The sequence below is a fragment of the Giraffa tippelskirchi genome, chromosome 10 (genome assembly GCF_054371585.1).
Source record: "Giraffa tippelskirchi isolate mGirTip1 chromosome 10, T2T-mGirTip1v1.2.pri, whole genome shotgun sequence".
NCBI classification, from domain to species: domain Eukaryota; kingdom Metazoa; phylum Chordata; class Mammalia; order Artiodactyla; family Giraffidae; genus Giraffa; species Giraffa tippelskirchi.
This window is the reverse complement of record NC_137284.1, coordinates 45,695,480-45,714,757: the sequence shown is the minus strand read 5'-3', so window position 1 is coordinate 45,714,757 and position 19,278 is coordinate 45,695,480. Positions and strand designations below refer to the sequence as shown.

General features: G+C 38.9%; 1 protein-coding gene across 38 annotated transcripts in view; it reads right to left on the bottom strand.

Moving 5' to 3' along the window:
* DEUP1 (deuterosome assembly protein 1) overlaps positions 1 to 19,278 on the bottom strand; it is a 120,588-nt gene that overhangs the window by 76,595 nt on the left and 24,715 nt on the right. For all 38 annotated transcript variants that reach the window (XR_014067502.1, XR_014067504.1, XR_014067507.1 and 35 more), the window contains 2 exons: positions 8,568 to 8,739; positions 6,216 to 6,311 (listed from right to left, as the gene is read on the bottom strand). Coding sequence is in view for 24 of the 38 variants with exons in the window: in XM_081536599.1 (XP_081392725.1) it covers positions 6,216 to 6,311; positions 8,568 to 8,739 (268 nt within the window). In the remaining 14 variants the exon portion in view is untranslated. The remainder of the gene's footprint in view (positions 1 to 6,215; positions 6,312 to 8,567; positions 8,740 to 19,278) is intronic.

Here is a 19,278-nt window from a genome sequence, read left to right as displayed (position 1 = left end):
ATTGAGATATTTTTGGTTGTTTCCAGTTTTTGACTATTACAAACAAAACTATGAACAATTGTGTCTATTTTATATCTGAAGGTAATGCAGTCATTTCTGCTTCCTTTTTCTTTCTCACATAGTTTTTAAAATTGAGATATAATTCACCTACCATAAAATTTAGAGTATTACTTTATTGGTTTTTAGTATATTCAGTTGGGTAACCATCACACTATCTAATTTCAGAATACTTTCATCATTTCCAAAAGAAACCCTGTATCTATTAACAGTGACTACACATTTCCTTCTTCCTCAAGGCCCTGGCAACAACTAATCTCTGTTTCTATAGATTTACCTATTCTGATCATTTCATATTAATGGAATCATACAATATGCAATCTTTTGTGTCTGGTTTCTTTCATTCAGCATAATGCTTTTAAGGTTCATCCATGTTGTAGCATGGGTCAATATTTCATTCTTTTTAATGGCTGAATAATACTTCATTGCATGGATATACCATATTTTGTTTATTCACTCATCAGTTGATGGCCATGTGGATTGTTTCCACTTTTTCAATGTTATGGGGAAATACTGCTATGAACATTTGTGTAGAAGATTTTGTGTGGATGTAGGTTTTTATTTCTCTTGGTTATACATACCGAGGAGTAGAACAGCTGAAACTAGAGACTGAAATGTAGAAACTGTAAGTTTAATTTTTTAATGAACTGCCAAACAGTTTTCCAAAGTGGCTGTACCATTTTCCACTTTTCAGTGGTAATGTATAGGGCCTCAATTTCTCCATACCCTTGCCAGTGCTTGCTTTTATCCATCATTTCATTATAGCAATTAGCAGATGTGAAGGGATATCTCATTATGGTTTTGATTTGCATTTCCCTAATGACTAAGGACGTTGAGCACTTTTTCACATGCTTATTTGGCCATTTATATATCTCCTTTGGAGGAATGTCTATTTATATCTATGCCCATTTTAAAATTTGGTCATTTGTCTTTTTACTATTGACTACTAAGAGGTTTTTTTTTTTTTTTTTTTAATTCTGGATATGAGTACCTTATTAAATATATGATTTTCAAATGTTTTCTCCCATTTTGTGAGCTGTCTTTTTGTTGTTGTTGTTTTTTGGTGTGCTTTGAAGCACAAAGGTTGTTAAAATTTTGATGAAATCAAGTTTATCTAATTTTTCTTGCACTTTTGTTACCAAATCTAAGAAACTGTTGCCTAATCCAAAACCATGAGGATTTACTCCTATGTTTTCTTCTAAAGAGTTTTACAGATCTAGTTTTTACATTTAGGTCTTTGATTCATTTTGTGTTATTTTTTGTCTATGGTTTAGGTAAGGGTCCAATCTAGTTCTTTTTCTTGTGGATATCTAATTGTCCTGTCACTGTTTGTTGAAAAGACTATTCCTTTTCCACTGAATTATTTTTGCACCACTTCTGCTTTCTTTTGATTAGTATTTTCAGGGTATATTTTTTCAATTTTTTTCTATCTTTTTACTTTCAACTTACATATGTAGTTATATTTGAAGTGAGTTTCTGGAACAAAGCATACAGTTGGGTCATATATTTTTTATTTACTCTGAAAATTTCTTTTCACTAGCATATTTAGGCCATTTTCATTTAATGTAATTATTGTTATATTAGTGTTTAAGCCTGACTTTGTTTCACGTTTATTGCCTAGTTTTTGATTTATCTGTTTTAGCTTTCCTGTCTTCCTCTGGGTTCTTTGAACATTTTTTAGAATGTCATTTTGATGTATCTGTAGTATTTTTGAATGTACTTATTTGTTTAGCTTTTTTAGTTATTGCTCTAGGTATAATATTATACATACATAACTTATTACAGTCTACTGGTGTTGACATTTTACCAGTTAAGTGAAGTTTAGAACCTTAGTTCTCTTTGCCATGACCCATTTCTGACATTATTATCTTAATTATTTTCTCAGTATACATTAAGAACCACTTTAGCTATTATCATAATTTTTGCTTCAGTTGTCAAAAATTTAGAAAACTCAAGAGAATTAAAATCTACTGCATTTATCCATGCTTTCACTTTTCCAATTTTTTCTTATCATTTCCTTTTTACCAAGGAGAAATTCCTTTAGCTATTCTTTTAGGGTAGATCTATTGGTAACAAAACCTCTTTGTTGTTGTCCAGTCGCTAAGTCATATCCGACTCTTTGCAACTCCATGAACTGCAGCACGCCAGGCTTCCCTGTCCTTCACTATCTCCTCGATTTTGCTCAAACTCATGTCCATTGAGTCAGTGATGTCATCCAACCATCTCATCCTCTGTTGCCCCCTTCTCCTCTTGCCCTCAATCTTTCCCAGCATCAGGGTTTTCTCCAAAGAGTCAGCTCTTTGCATCTGGTGGCCAAAGTATTGGAGTTTCAGCTTCAACATCAGTCCTTCCAATGAATATTCAGGATTGATTTCCTTTAGGACGGACTGGTTGGATTTCCTCGCAGTCCAAGGGACTCTCAAGAGTCTTCTCCAACACCACAGTTCAAAAGCATCAATTCTTTGGCACTCCGCTTTCTTCACCGTCCAACTCTCACATCCATACATGACTACTGGAAAAAACCATAGCTTTGACTAGACAGACCTTTGTTGGTAAAGTAATGTTTCTGCTTTTTAATATGCTGTCTAGGTTGTCTTGGTTGCTTTTTAATATGCTGTTCAGATTGGGTAATTTCTATTGTGCTATGTTCAAGTTCACTCATTATGTATGTCTTCTATCCTCTCTATTCTGCCTTTGAACCCATCTATTGAATTTTTTAGTTTGGTTATTGTATTTTTAAGTTATAAAATTTCTAGCTGCTTGTTCTTTATAGTTTTCTTTGCTAAAACATTCTAATTTAATTTATTTCAAGCATGTTTGTAATGGCTCATTGAAGCATTTTTATAACAGCTACTTTAAACTCCTTGTCAGATAATTCTAACATCTATATCAACTCAGTGTTGGTGTCTCTTAATTGACTTTTCTCATTGAAGTTGAGATCTGCCTTGTTTTTTCTATGATGAGTGATTTTTTTTTTTAATTGAAACCATTTTGGGGTATTGTTATGTGACTCCAGATTTTATAGAAATACTGTGTTTTAGCAGTCCTCTTCTGACAATATTCCAGCAGGGAAAAATGGAATGGTGCCTCATTGCTGCCTTGTGGTAGTGAAAGTCCAGGTCTTAATTTGGCCTCAGTTGGTAACTGGGAGGAGGTAGGTGTTCCTCATTACTGCTGAGTGGGAGTGGGAGCTCAGGATCCACACATCTTTCACTGACACCACGTTGACTGAAGGGGCACAGATGCCTCGTGACTGCTTCTCACGTGGCCTTCAACGGTACTGTGGTGAGGGAAGGAGCCCTGTTACCACAGAGGCAGTGAATGTCCATACTACTCATTAGGCTCCCCCAGACGCCACTGAAGAGAGAAGGGTGCCGCATCACCACCAGAGGTGCAGAGAAGCCCAAGTTCTCCTCATGGTCACCCCTGACACCAACTGGGTTTCCACTCAGTCTTCTCTGACTCCACCGAGGCTGTGGCCTGGACTACCTCATTACAGAAGGTGAGGGTGGAACCAAGGCTGTCTACTCAGTCTCTGCTGGTGAAGTGGGTTTGCAGCTGTAGTCTATTCCTTTTCTGTGCCCTTTGGCTAGAGTCAAGCAGTTATTATCTAAAAGCGTTTAATCTTGGTAGGCTGTCTTTCTTCAGGTCTTTCAGTTGCAAGGAAGAGGCTTTCTCCCTCTTTTGGTTTGTTCGTGCCCACTGGAGAGTCAGGCCTGCTGGCTTCTCTGTTATCCCACTGGAGAGTCAGGCCTGCTGGCTTCTCTGTTATCCAGTCTACGACGTAAGAGGCAAAAAGAAATTCCAGGAACTGAACACCATGTTTTGCCTTGGGGCCCAAGGTCCTAGTTGATCTGTCTTTCCGCTCCACTTCTCAGTCTTATGTTGTTTTATAAATAATGTCCAGGATTTCTAGTTGCATTCAGCAGGAGGAATAGGGGAAAGTACATTGACTCCACCTTTCCAGAAGAATAAATCTCAAATGCATATAATATATATATATAATTATAGCTTTATAACTTTAGAAGGAAAATAAAACACACCATTTTAAAAAAGCAAGCAATTTAAAAAGAAAGTTTTGTCAGAGTTTTTTAAGGCAGAATGTGGTAAAACATATCCTTAAGGTATTTTAGGAAAATAAGGTTGTAAATAAATGAAGAATTTCAAAGAAGGAAGCAGTAGAGTGAACTAGCAGCAACAAAAGCAAGTTTGCCACAAGGTATCATTTTCTGGTTAGAAAAAATGACATATTACTAGCTATTACGCAAACTGAGGCAAATACACAGTACTTTTCTCTTTTCCTTTTACCCCTTCTTTCCTCTTCCTTCTCTTCTGCTTCCCCCCCTCCCCACCCCCTTCCTTTCTTTTAGCCACAGGAGAAAAGAAATGCAGAAGACTGCAGTGGGAGCAGATGGCTGTTCTCTCAACAACAGTGTAGTGTTTCGAAAGTATATTCTATGAAACACCTCTTTATGGTATTTACATTGTAGCTGTGCTACAGTGTTTGCTGGGTTCAGTTTAAAAAACAAAAGGGTTCCATGGTCAAATATGTTTGAAAAATGGTGGATTAAAAAGGCTAGATGGATGTTTTTAAAGCAGGACTTCTCACAGCCTATAATATGCTACTATGTACCGTAAACGTCCAGCAGCAGAGGAGTAAACAGCATTTCCTAAGCTCTCAGTGCTGGGGTACAGAACAAATTTTTGTGAAAACTGTTGTAAATATAGTTGTTAGCTAGCTGGCAGCCAAGTGATAAAACAGAGCTGCAAAGCATCAGATGGTAAGTATTCATATAGTAAATGACCACTCAGTGTCTGTAAACAAGCCCAAAACTTTTTAACAATAGACATGAAAAAAAAAAAAACACCCAGAAATTAAAGATTTGGTAAGCTGTGACTGAACTAGTTAAATGTAATTTAGAGATGGTACTTAACTTGTATCTAGATCTCTATTTTTTTCAGACTTATTCTAGATCATGTTCTTTTTGTTTACACTGAATTATTATAGAGATTCAATATTTATGTTGCTATATTAGAGCTTCATCTTTATATTAATAGAAAAAACAAGGTTATTTGGCTTAAGTGTTAAATGCTTCAAATCTTAGCTAGGAAAATAAGCATATAAAGTTTCATAATTCAAGTTGCCATCTAGCAGCAGCTATTTACATTGAAGGCAAAATATCCAGATAGACTTAAGAGCTAGTCTTGTAAGATCATACCCATTAACTGCACCAGATGCTTCATAGTCCTATCGTAATGGCTGATCACTTCCCTAAAAAGGTATGTTAGGAGGAGCTTTAACTACTTTGGGCTCCCTTAACCATATTACCATTTGTGAAATCTCTGCACTTCAATAAAAGTTGGTTGTAAAGTAAAATTCATAATCAAACCATTTTCCCCATTGATTAATTTACTAAGTGAAGCAAGGATGTAGTTAGTACCTACTAGACCTGAGATACTCAGATGCTTATTGCCCTATGTGTCATCCGTGTGAAGAAAGAGACTTTTTGCTTGCCAGCACAGTGGGGAGTATGACATAGGTATAAATCAGAAAGAAATCCCTCTCACCACATAAGCAGAAGCCCTCTCATTTATGAAACACCTATGTGGAACAAAGCAATAAAGATCAGTTTTGTTCTTTCAATGATCTATTTTATAACAGTGAAAGTCACTCAGTCATGTTCAACTCTTTACAGCCCATGGACTATAGCCCGCCAGGCTCCTCTCTCCAGGGAATTCTTCAGGCAAGAATACTGGAGTGGGTTGTCATTTCCTACTCCAGGGGATCTTCCCGACCTCCATATTTTAAACTGCCATAGAAGAAAGGACACCCCTATTAGGGAGTAGTGACTAATAAGATGATATTTTGTTGTTTTTCACATAGCTAATTATCATAATATAATCAGCTAGTCACTTGATAAATAGAAAGCCATTAGTCTAGCACTGTGCTAACAGAAGATAGAGAGCTTACAATCTAATACAAGAGACAAAAACAATACACATAAAACAACGAAAGACAGGGCCAAACATATAACCTGTACTTAAAATACAACAGCTTTTGCTTATATTAAAACAATTAATTTTAGCAAAATTAACAAAATTTTACAGGTCAAAACATATATCAAAACATGATACTAAATTGTAATAAGTTTCCTTACTTGAGCTTTTAGGGTTTGTAGTTGTCCTTCATAATTTTGAGTCATTGCTAAGTTACATTTTTCCAAACTGTCCAACTTCTGTCGAAGTAACCCCACCTGCATTAAGAATAAAGTTTAATTTTAATTTTTCTAAATTTTGCCTGACAAAATCAGAAAATGTACAAAAGAGGAGTACAATTCAAATAAAACCACTATACCAAACCAAGAATAAATATCTGTACTATGGTTCTTAGAATGGTCATCAATAATTAAATTCACAAACACCAGCCGCTGCTAGGGCTACCCCACTGGGCGCACATTAGGACAGTGTGGCATCGGTGTGGGGACTTCTCACCGGCGCAGTAAAGCAAGACTTAAAGTTTACTTCACATTGTCTTTTGGGGAGACTTACGTCATCACTCTTGGGGCAGGACCCCTGCCAACACATTTCAGCTTTTATTTCAGGCTCTGCTGCCTTCAACGGGGGCTCTTGTCTTAGTGGTGTTATGGAATAATTGTTACCTTTTTTTTTTTAAATAAAAACTAACAAATTGAAAAGAAAAATAGGACTTCCCTGGTGGTGCAGTGGGTAAGAATCCACCAGCCAATGCAGGGAACATGGGTTCAATTCCTGGTCTGGAAAAATTCCATGTGCCTCAGAGCAACTAAACCCCTGCGCCACAACTACCAAGCCCATGCTCGAGACCCTGGGCTCTGCAACTTCAGAGCCTCCTGCTGCAGCTACTGAAGCCTGTGGGCCTAGGGGCTGAGCTGTGCCACAGGGCGGACACCACAATGAGCAACTGCAGAGTCTCCTGTGCTGCTACTGAAGCCCGTGGGCCTAGGGGCTGTGCTCTGCAACAGGGGAGACACCGCAGTGAGCACTGCAGAGCCTCCTGCTGCAGTCACTGTGGGCCTAGGGGCTGTGCTCTGCAACAGGGGAGACACCGCAGTGAGCACTGCAGAGCCTCCTGCTGCAGTCACTGTGGGCCTAGGGGCTGTGCTCTGTAACAGAGGAGACACCGCAATGAGCAACTGCAGAGCCTCCTGCTGCAGTCACTGAAGCCTTTGTGCCTAGGGGCTGTGCCCTGCAACAGGAGCAGACACCGCAATGAGAAGCCGGTGCAGCCAAGAGTAGCCCCTGCTCGCCACAGCTAGAAAAAGCCCAGGAGCAGCAAAGAAGACCCAACAGAGTGAAAAAGAAAAAATGTCTAAGAGGAGCTTATAGGGATTTGGCTTACAGAATTTGTCTGCTTAAACAGCACATGAGGCTTCTGTTTGTACATCTGGGTTGTGACAGTACTGAAAGTCAGAAAGTAGTCCTTTGCATGTGCAATCTCATGACCTGCCTCTACTGATAACTACCTTAACTGGGCCAAACAATACCATAGTTAACTGAGACAAAAACTTAAGTTCCATTGAGAGTCCAGCAGAGGTAGAACAACAACTGCGGAACAAGTTGACCGCTGACGTTTTAGTTATTAGCATATGATCACTAAACATGTCTTATGCCTTGTCCCAAAGAAAATTCACAGACATGCAAGTCCACGTCAGGTGAAGCGTATGACTTTGCAGAACTCCGCAGCAGGCCCAAGAGCACACAGGCCTCCCTCTAGCTTCCCCAGCTTGGCCGCAAGCAGCCGCCCCAGGCCCAGGACGCTCCTCTTAAGTGGTGCACGTGCTCAGTCACTCAGTCAGGTCTGACTCTTTGCAACTCTATGGACTGTATGTAGCCTGCCAGGCTCCTCTGTCCATGGGATTCTCCAGGCAAGAATACTGGAGTGGGTTGCCATGCCCTTCTCCAGGGGATCTTCCCAACCCAGGGATCAAACCTGCATCTCTTGTGTCTCTTGCATTGGCAGGGGGATTCTTTATCACTGAGCCATGTGGGCACCCAGGTATACATACACCCCCTTCACCGAACTCTTTTCTCTCTTGACCTACAATCAAGGCTTTGTCTTTCACTTCTTTTAGGAAAGAGTCTTCTAGCAGATGAGAAAAGGCAAATGCTCCTGAACTCTGCCTGCTCCAAAGGCACAGCTCTGATGACTACTTTGTTTCTATAGCAGCAAAAGCACTGACATCCTTGCTTGAAAACAGTACTTCACATACATATCAAATGTTTACTTTCCTAGATGGCACTGACTAGACTCTGTCTGTCTGCATCGGCAAATTACTATAGGTTTAGGCTCTGCTTGACACTTATTTGATAGAACACATACATTCAGCACATTGTGACAGAATTTCAGGGCATTTCAAGTTATTGCTGATGCCTATACAAAGTATGTGTAATGAAAAATACATTCTGACAGAACTAGCACTATTTATAACAGTCTGAGGAATGAACAATTTATTATCACAGCTACACAGTACCTCTTGACCTTTCTGTTCCAGACACGTCTGTGCATTTGCCAATTCTTGATCCCGAAGATCTAATCGTGTCTCCAGAGCCCGCATCTTCCTTTCCCAATCCAATTTTTTGTTGTTTACCATGATGTCAATTTGCTCCATTAATTCCTGAAGCTCAGCCTCACAAGGAGAAGCTCTGGCAATTGCAGAAGAATAAAATACATTTTAAAAGACTGAAATGTGAGAACAAGAAAACTTATGATTTTGCTTGGAATATCTTGATAATTATTTTCTCAAAATTTTCAATTATTTAAATAGGAAGAATTCTGAAAACTATATGCTAACATTTTAAATTAAAACTAAAGGCTAATTTCAGAGCTAACAGTATATACTTTTCAGTGGCATTTTAAAAAGTATAGCTGTGCCATAATATAATGCAATATATTGAAAAAGTTAATATATAGATATAGTTACATCCTGCATTTCTCTTCTTATGTATCATGCAGATTATACATCAGAAATTAGGCCACAATAAATAAAGTTAATTTAAAAATAATAAATTTTAGAGTGGGCTAATTGGAGGAAAATTCTAATTATAAAAAATAATCCCAGGGACTTCGTTCGTGGTCCAGAGGTTAAGAATCCATCTTGTAATACAGAGGATGCAAGTTCGATCCCTGGTCTGGGAATTAAGATCTCACATACAGCAGGGCTACTAAGCCCATGAATCACAACTACTGAGACCTCATGCTGCAACTAACGCAGTCAAAAACAAATAAATACATAAATATTTAAAAAAAAATTCCATCCTCTTACATGTACATATACATATGCCTATGTGCTTATACGTGAACCGTGAACTTCCAGATGTTCAAGCTGGTTTTAGAAAAGGCAGAGGAACCAGAGATCAAATTGCTAACATCTGCTGGATCATTGAAAAAGCAAGAGAGCTCCAGAAAAACATCTATTTCTGCTTTATTGACTATGCCAAAGCCTTTGACTGTGTGGATCACAAGAAACTGTGGAAAATTCTGAAAGAGATGGGAATACCAGACCATCTGACCTGTCTCTTGAAAAACCTGTATGCAGGTCAGGAAGCAACAGTTAGAACTGGACATGGAACAACAGACTGGTTCCAAATAGGAAAAGGAATACGTCAAGGCTGTATATTGTCACCCTGCTTATTTAACTTATATGCAGGGTACATCATGAGAAATGCTGGGCTGGAAGAAACACAAGCTGGAATCAAGATTGCCGCGAGAAATATCAATAACCTCAGATATGCAGATGACACCACCCTTATGGCAGAAAGCGAAGAAGAACTAAAGAGCCTCTTGATGAAAGTGACAGAGGAGAGTGAAAAAGTTAAAGCTAAAGTTAAAGTTAAAGCTCAACATTCAGAAAATTAAGATCGTGGCATCTGGTCCCATCACTTCATGGGAAATAGATGGGGAAACAGTGGAAACAGTGTTAGACTTTATTTTTTTGGGCTCCAAAATCACTGCAGATGGTGATTGCAGCCATGAAATTAAAAGACGCTTACTACTTGGAAGGAAGGTTATGCAACCTAGATAGCATATTTAAAAGCAGAGACATTACTTTGCCAACAAAGGTCCGTCTAGTCAAGGCTATGGTTTTTCCAGTAGTCATGTATGGATGTGAGAGTTGGATGGTGAAGAAAGCTGAGTGCCGAAGAATTGATGCTTTTGAACTATGGTGTTGGAGAAGACTCTTGAGAGTCCCTTGGACTGCAAGGAGATCCAACCAGTCCATCCTAAAGGAGATCAGTCCTAGGTGTTCATTGGAAGGACTGATGTTGAAGCTGAAACTCCAATACTTTGGCCACCTCATGCGAAGAGTTGACTCATTGGAAAAGACCCTAATGCTGGGAAGGGTTGGAGGCAGGAGGAGAAGGGAACGATAGAGGATGAGATGGCTGGATGGCATCACTGACTCGATGGACATGGGTTTGGGTGAACTCCGGGAGTTGGTGATGGGCAGGGAGGCCTGGCATGCTGTGATTCATGGGGTCGCAAAGAGTCGGACACGACTGAGCGACTGAACCGAACTGAACTGATGTGCTTATAACCTGAGGAGGTTTGATGGCAGGCTGATTGGGGCTTCACAGGGTCTGCCGGGGCAGAGGCACAGACCCAGGCGAGGCAGGACCAGGCTCACAGGTGCCCGGGCTACACTGCTGCTCCTTCAGGACAGAAGCTTGATGCCATCTGGTGGGTGGTGTCTGCTGAAGCAAGCTGACTGGGCAGGTGTGGGCAGAGTAACGTAAGATTTTAGACAGTGCAGATATTATTAGTCAGAAAAGCAGCAATAGTTTGTCCTAGGAAGGCCTACGGTGTTTGAAACAGGACAGTTGGTGCAACTAGCATTATGGAGACTGAGAGTTGCTGAGGTCCTAAGTGCTCTCGGGGCAGGGTTCTCCTTCAGAGAAGCCGCAGTGCTCCCCACGGACCTGGTGTCAGTTCACTCATTCAGTCCAGATAAGCAGGTAGATATTGAGGTCTCAGGCTTCAGCTTAAGGCACACACAAACGTCCAGGTTAGAGAAGCAAGTTGCTTCAGTATCCATCTGTTCAGTGGTGATAGGGCTTCTGATGTATTTGTGTAGCTGGGAGGAAGGCAGGAGAGGCAAGTGTAAAATGACACCATTCCCTCCATTTAGTTTCACTGAATGAGAATTTTAGGGCTAATTAAGGATCATTTAGCACTTTAAAAAAACTGAAGCCCAGAGACATCAAGGTCACACATTGATTAATGGAAGAGCCAGAACTAGATCCTAGACAGCTGCTTCTAAATTAAGTGCCTTCCAATATCCACAGCAAAAGACAGGGTGTTTTTCTTCTTCCTCTCTCTGTTTTATTGTGGCTTTGTTTGTTTGTTTCAACATGCAAAGTTGAAAATTTTCATTTTCTCTATTAAAGTGTTGAGGACACTGGTGATAAGGAACACTGGCAGCAGAGTTGGTGGACTTATTTTGTTACTACTGCAGTTATTGCATGGTCTACATTAATAACATCTTCATGTTTTGAATAAGAACTTCCTTGAAAAATGTAGTACAAATGAGCTCTGTTGCAATAAGGTTTGAAATAGGTACATGAAGTCATAGGACTCAGAACTTCTAGAATCTCTTTCTAAAATACCCAGAGTCAACCTGAACAAGGGATGTCCCTTTGGCTGGCTTATTCAACAGCTCTCTTACCAGCTGTGACACCAGAGCGGTTTTAAGTACAAAAATGCATCCTGAAGTCTTCCAGTATTCCTGGGCTAAGGCCCAAAGGCTCTCAGTTTTTACATAAAACCTAAAACCAGTCTGAGGAGAGGAATTACTAATTCTTCTATGAATAACTGGAGAAGGCAATGGCACCCCACTCCAGTACTCTTGCCTGGGAAACCCCATGGATGGAGGAGCCTGGTAGGCTGCAGTCCGTGAGGTTGCGAAGAGTCGGATACGACTAAGCGACTTCACTTTCACTTTTCACTTTGATGCACTGGAGGAGGAAATGGCAACCCACTCCAGTATTCTTGCCTGGAGAATCCCAGGGACAGAAGAGCCTGGTGGGCTGCTGTCTATGGGGCCGCACAGAGTCGGACATGACTGAAGCGACTTAGCAGCAGCAGCAGCAGCTATGAATAACCTGACTGGATTTTAATTGGAATTCTGATGTGGGGAAAAACAACAGAACAAAAAGAATGGTTTTCACACCATTTTCTTTTTCGTAACAACATGTATTCCCTTTACTGTAAACACAATTTGTTTATTTTTTCTGCTGGTGTAAACCCTGAAAGGAAAAGGACTCTGACAGTATTGCTCATCACCATCTCACCAAGGCCAAGCACAGTGCCCCAGCACATGGCAGATGCTCAGTGAATCTTTGAGTCAACGAACAAGTGCTTTCCATTACTATCTCCTGGGCAATTAGGAGTGTGCCATGCCTGTGGAATTAAAACATACGCCTAAAGAAGAACATGGCATTACTATGAGCTACTCAATCAATACTGTTAAATAAATGAATGAAGGGTTTATTTCCTGGGTATGACTATGCTATACAAAAGTAAGAATATTAGACTTCAGGGTGGGAGGACTTTTACAAGTCATCTAGTCCAACTACCCACTTGGTGTTTGCATATCTTCCACAGGTCGGAGAGAATCATCTATCACACCCCCACTGATCAGATTCAGCAAGCCTAGGACAGACACCAGGTTCTGCATTGGTAACAAAGGTATCAAGTACATGCCATTTGGTGATGGTTAGCCACTAAGTCGTGTCCGACTCTGGCAACCCCATGGACTGTAGCCCACCAGGCTCCTTTGTCCATAGGATTTCCCAGGCAAGAATACTGGAGTGGATTGCTATTTCCTTCTTTAGGGGATCTTCTCCACCCATGGATCAGACCCCTGTCACCCTCACTGCAGGAGGTCTCCTGCATTGCAGGCGGATTTGTTAACATTAAGCCACCAGGGAAGCCCCTCAGTATCAATATTTGCTCCTAAATCTAGTGAACTTTAAAATAAAAGACAAAAGACTTAGTTTAGCCTCCTTCATTAGTTGGACACTGTTAGTCACTCAGTCGTGTCCGACTCTTTGTGACCCCATGGACTGTAGCCCACCCATTATTTATATTTTCATTTCTTTCTTTAGCTAAATGCTAACACTATGCTAATTACTCTGTTGTACTTCCTCGCATGAATCCTCACAATATCCCATAAAGTAGATCTTATTCCAACTTTATAAAAGTTGATTGAGGAGCTGAAGTAGAAAAAAAAAAACATTCTCTAAGCTGTTCAGCACTGGAGACTGGGTGGATTGTGTCTAATACACTACATCAGATAGGTAAGCTCTTGCCCTACCTATTGGGTTTATCCGTGGGAGCAATTCACAAGTGCAAGATTCTGAGAAAGGCTAGAGGTCTAAACGCATTAAGGCAGAAAGGAAGGGGCACACTGAGACTTGTAGGGTAACATACCAGTCTGAGGATCCTAGAGTTAAAAAAATCAGGACATCATTACTTGGAGATGGAGAGCAAAATAGAAAGCTGATGATACAAATGGAGGCAGTAGGGGCAAATGCGTTGGGGAGGAATGTCAGGGGGATCGATGTGGAGAGAGGCACTCAGAGAAATAGGAGTTGGGGTAAGACCCACGGACATGCCTGTCACTCCAAAGTCCTTTAACAGTGGGCTGAGGGGCTGGTTCTTAAAAGGTAGAACTTAATCAGACAGATAGCTATGATGACATATGATTTGTTATCCAACCCAGGATAATTTTAAAAGTGAAAAGCTAACTATTAATTATTTCAGGACAACAGATACAAACAATAACAGTTCTAGGCAAACTGAAATGTAGGGTCAGTCCATCCATCAACAACTGGGAAAACAGAAGTGGATATCAGGTTGTCTATTTAAAAAAAGAGTGAGCTTAGTTCAGGACATGAGAGATATCTGACAGAAGTGGATCTTTAGCTTGGGAGAGAGAAGCGGGGATTTGGCTTAAAAGACAAATATAGAAGTCATCATGGAGAAAGGGGAGAGGGGAAAGCATGCATGGAGAAAGAATAAAGAGGACAGACACTGCTTCATGTACCGTGGATGAGCCTAAGAAAACGAGTTTTTAAAACACTGATGAGCAGTCTTATCAGGTTTTAACTTTTCCAAAGAGTTTTAATAAAACTCATTTTTAAAAGGTATTAACATATTATTTGTCTTAGGTATGTTACTATTATTTAGCTGTACTAAATATATAATGGCACAATATATTCAAAGTGGTTATCATTCAGAAAGGATACAGAGTTTTCCAGAAAAGCTAAGGAATTCATCACCACTAAACTGATCTGACAAGAGATGTTAAAGGAAATTATTTAAGTTGAAAACAAAGGGCACTGATCACTAACAAGAACACATTTTAAATAATAAATCCCACTGGAAAGGTAAATGTATAGTAAAGGTAGTGGGTTAATCACTTATAAAGCTAGCATGAAGATTTAAAGACACAAATCATAAAAATATGATTTCAATAATTAAGGGATAGACAAGATGAAAAAATGTAAAATGTCACATCAAAAACATGAAATGCAGCAGAGGGAAGAGTAAGAAGGTTAAGCTTTACAGTGGTATACAGTGGTATCAAACTTAAGTTATTTACAATTTTATATCAACTGTTATAGATATAAATTGTTAATATGTGAACCTCATGCTAGCCACAAAGCAAAATAACTACAGTAAATACACAAAAGGTAAAGAAATACAAGCATACCACTAAAGAAAGTCATCAAATCAAAAAAGGAAGAGAGCAAAAGAAGAAGAAAGGAACAGACAGGAAACACAAAAACAGCCAGAAAACTATTAACAAAATGACAGTATGTGCACAGCTATCAATAATTGCTTTATTTTTTTTAATAAATTTATTTATTTTAGTTGGGGGCTAATTACTTTATAATATTGTAGTGGTTTTTGTCATACCTTGACATGAATCAGCCCTGGGTTTACATGTGTTCCCCATCGTGAATCCCCCTCCTACCTTCCTCCCCATCCCATCCCGCTGGGTCATCCCATTGCCCCAGCCCTGAGCATTTGTCTCATGCCTCGAACCTGGAGTGGTGTTCTGTTTCATATATGATAATATACATGTTTCGATGCTATTCTATCAGAACGTTCCACCCTCACCTTCACCCTCAGAGTCCATAAGACTGTTCTACGCATCTGTGTCTCTTATTCTCTCTCGCATATAGGGTTATCGTTAACCATCTATCAAATTCCATATATATGCATTAGTATACTGTATTGGTGTTTTTCTTTCTGGCTTACTTCACTCTGTATAATGGGCTCCAGTTTCAGCCATCTCAATAGAACTGATTCAAATGTATTCTTTTTAATAGCTGAGTAATATTCCATTGTGTATATGTACTACAGCTTCCTTATCCATTCGTCTGCTGATGGGCATCTAGGCTGCTTCCATGTCCTGGCTATTATAAACAGTGCTGTGATGAACATTGGGGTACACGTGTCTCTTTCAATACTGGTTTCCTCAGTGTGTATGGCTAGCAGTGGGATTGCTAGGTCATATGGCAGTTCTATTCCCAGTTTTTTGAGGAATCTCCACACTGTTCTCCATAGTGGCTGTACTTATTTGCATTCCCACCAACAGTGTAAGAGGGTTCCCTTTTCTCCACACCCTCTCCAGCATTTATTGCTTGTAGACTTTTGGATAGCAGCCATTCTGACGGGCGTGAAATGATACCTCATTGTGGTTTTGATATACATTTCTCTGATAATGAGTGATGCTGAGCATCTTTTCATGTGTTTGTTAGCCATCTCTATGTCTTCTTTGGAGAAATGTCTGTTTACTTCTTCGGCCCACTTTTTGATTGGGTCGTTTATATTTCTGGAATTGAGCTGAAGGAGTTGCTTGTATATTTTTGAGATTAATTGTTTGTCTGTTGCTTCGTTTGCTATTATTTTCTCCCATTCTGAAGGCTGTCTTTTCACCTTGCTTATAGTTTCCTTTGTTGTGCAAAAGCTTTTAATTTTAATTAGGTCCCATTTGTTTATTTTTGCTTTTATTTCCAATATTCTGGGAGGTGGGTCATGGAGGATCCTGCTGTGGTTTATGTCAGAGAGGGTTTTGCCTATGTTTTCCTCTAGGAGTTTTATAGTTTCTGGCCTTACGTTTAGATCTTTAATTGATTTTGAGTTTATTTTTGTGTATAGTGTTAGAAAGTGTTCTAGTTTCATTCTTATACAAGTGGTTGACCAGTTTTCCCAGCACCACTTGTTAAAGAGATTGTCTTTTCTCCATTGTATATACTTGCCTCCTTTGTTGAAGATAAGGTGTCCATAGGTGCGTGGATTCATCTCTGGGCTTTCTATTTTGTTCCATTGATCTATATTTCTATCTTTGTGCCAGTACCATACGGTCTTGATGACTGTGGCTTTGTAGTAGAGCCTAAAGTCAGGCAGGTTGATTCCTCCAGTTCCATTCTTCTTTCTCAAGATTGCTTTGGCTATTTGAGGTTTTTTATATTTCCATACAAACTGTGAAATTTGTTCTAGTTCTGTGAAAAATACCATTGGTAGCTTGATAGGGATTGCATTGAATCTATAGATTGCTTTGGGTAGTATACTCATTTTCACTATATTAATTCTTCCAATCCATGAATACAGTATATTTCTCCATCTGTTTGTGTCCTCTTTGATGTCTTTCATCAGTGTTTTATAGTTTTCTATATATAAGTCTTTTGTTTCTTTAGGTAGATATATTCCTAAGTATTTTATTCTTTTTGTTGTAACGGTGAATGGTATTGTTTCCTTAATTTCTCTTTCTGTTTTCTCATTATTAGTGTATAGGAATGCAAGGGATTTCTGTGTGTTAATTTTATATCCTGCAACTTTACTATATTCATTGATTAGCTCTAGTAATTTTCTGGTAGAATCTTTAGGGTTTTCTATGTAGAGGATCATGTCATCTGCAAACAGTGAGAGTTTTACTTCTTCTTTTCCTATCTGGATTCCTCTTATTTCTTTTTCTGCTCTGATTGCTGTGGCCAAAACTATGTTGAATAGTAGTGGTGAAAGTGGGCACCCTTGCCTTGTTCCTGACTTTAGGGGAAATGCTTTCAGTTTTTCACCATTGAGGATAATGTTTGCTGTGGGTTTGTCATAGATAGCTTTTATTATGTTGAGGTATGTTCCTTCTATTCCTGCTTTCTGGAGGGTTTTTATCATAAATGGATGTTGAATTTTGTCAGAGGCTTTTTCTGCATCTATTGAGATAATCATATGGTTTTTATCTTTCAATTTGTTAATGTGGTGTATTACATTGATTTATTAGTGGATATTAAGAAATCTTGCATTCCTGGGATAAAGCCCACTTGGTCATGATGTATGATCTTTTTAATATGTTGTTGGATTCTGTTTGCTAGAATTTTATTAAGGATTTTTGCATCTATGTTCATCAGTGATATTGGCCTGTAGTTTTCTTTTTTTGTGGCATCTTTGTCTGGTTTTGGAATTAGGATGATGGTGGCCTCATACAATGAGTTTGGAAGTTTACCTTCTGCAATTTTCTGGAAGAGTTTGAGTAGGATAGGTGTTAGCTCTTCTCTGAATTTTTGGTAGAATTCAGCTGTGAAGCCGTCTGGTCCTGAGCTTTTGTTTGCTGGAAGATTTCTGATTACAGTTTCGATTTCTGTGCTTGTGATGGGTCTGTTAAGATCTTCTATTTCTTCCTGGTTCAGTTTTGGAAAGTTATACTTTTCTAAGAATTTGTCCATTTCTTCCAAGTTGTCCATTTTATTGGCATATAGTTGTTGGTAGTAGTCTCTTATGATCCTTTGTATTTCTGTGGAGTCTGTTGTGATCTCTCCATTTTCATTTCTAATTTTGTTGATTCGATTCTTCTCCCTTTGTTTCTTGATGAGTCTGGCTAATGGTTTGTCAATTTTGTTTATCTTCTTGAAAAACCAGATTTTAGTTTTGCTGATTTTTGCTATGGTCTCTTTTGTTTCTTTTGCATTTATTTCTGCCCTAATTTTTAAGATTTCTTTCCTTCGACTACCCTGGGGTTCTTCATTTCTTCCTTCTCTAGTTGCTATAGGTGTAGAGTTAGGTTATTTATTTGTTTTTTTTCTTGTTTCTTGAGGTACGCCTGTATTGCTATGAACCTTCCCCTTAGCATTGCTTTTACAGTGTCCCATAGGTTTTGGGTTGTTGTGTTTTCATTTTCATTCATTTCTATTCATGTTTTGATTTCTTTTTTGATTTCTTCTGTGATTTGTTGGTTATTCAGAAGCGTGTTGTTTAGCCTCCATATGTTGGAATTTTTAATAGTTTTTTTCCTGTAATTGAGGTCTAATCTTACTGCATTGTGGTCAGAGAAGATGACTGGGATGATTTCAATTTTTTTGAATTTACCAAGGATAGATTTATGGCCCAAGATGTGATCTATCCTGGAGAAGGTTCCATGTGCACTTGAGAAAAAGGTGAAATTGATTATTTTGGGGTGAAATGACCTGTAAATATCAATTAAATCTAACTAGTCTATTGTATCATTTAAAGTTTGTGTTACCTTGTTAATTTTCTGTTTAGTTGATCTATCCATATGTGTGAGTGGGGTATTAAAGTCTCCCACTATTATTGTGTAATTGTTAATTTCCCCTTTCATACTTATTAGTATTTGCCTTACATATTGTGGTGCTCCTATGTTGGGTGCATATATATTTATAATTTTTATATCTTCTTCTTGGATTACTCCTTTGATCATTATGTAATGTCCTTCTTTGTCTCTTTTCACAGCCTTTACTTTAAAGTCTATTTTATCTGAAATGAGTATCGCGACTCCTGCTTTCTTTTGGTCTCCGTTTGCATGAAATATCTTTTTCCAGCCCTTCAATTTCAGTCTGTATGTGTCCCTTGTTTTGAGGTGGGTCTCTTGTAGACAGCACATATAGGGGTCTTGTTTTTGTATCCATTCAGCCAGTCTTTGTCTTTTGGTTGGGGCATTCAGTCCATTTACATTTAAGGTAATTATTGATAAGTATGGTCCCGTTCCCATTTACTTTGTTGTTTTGAGTTCGTGTTTAAACACCCTTTCTGTTTTTCCTGTCTAGAGAAGATCCTTTAGCATTTGTTGGAGAGCTGGTTTGGTGGTGCTGAATTCTCTCAGCTTTTGCTTGTCTATAAAGCTTTTGAATTCTCCTTCATATCTGAATGAGATTCTTGCTGGG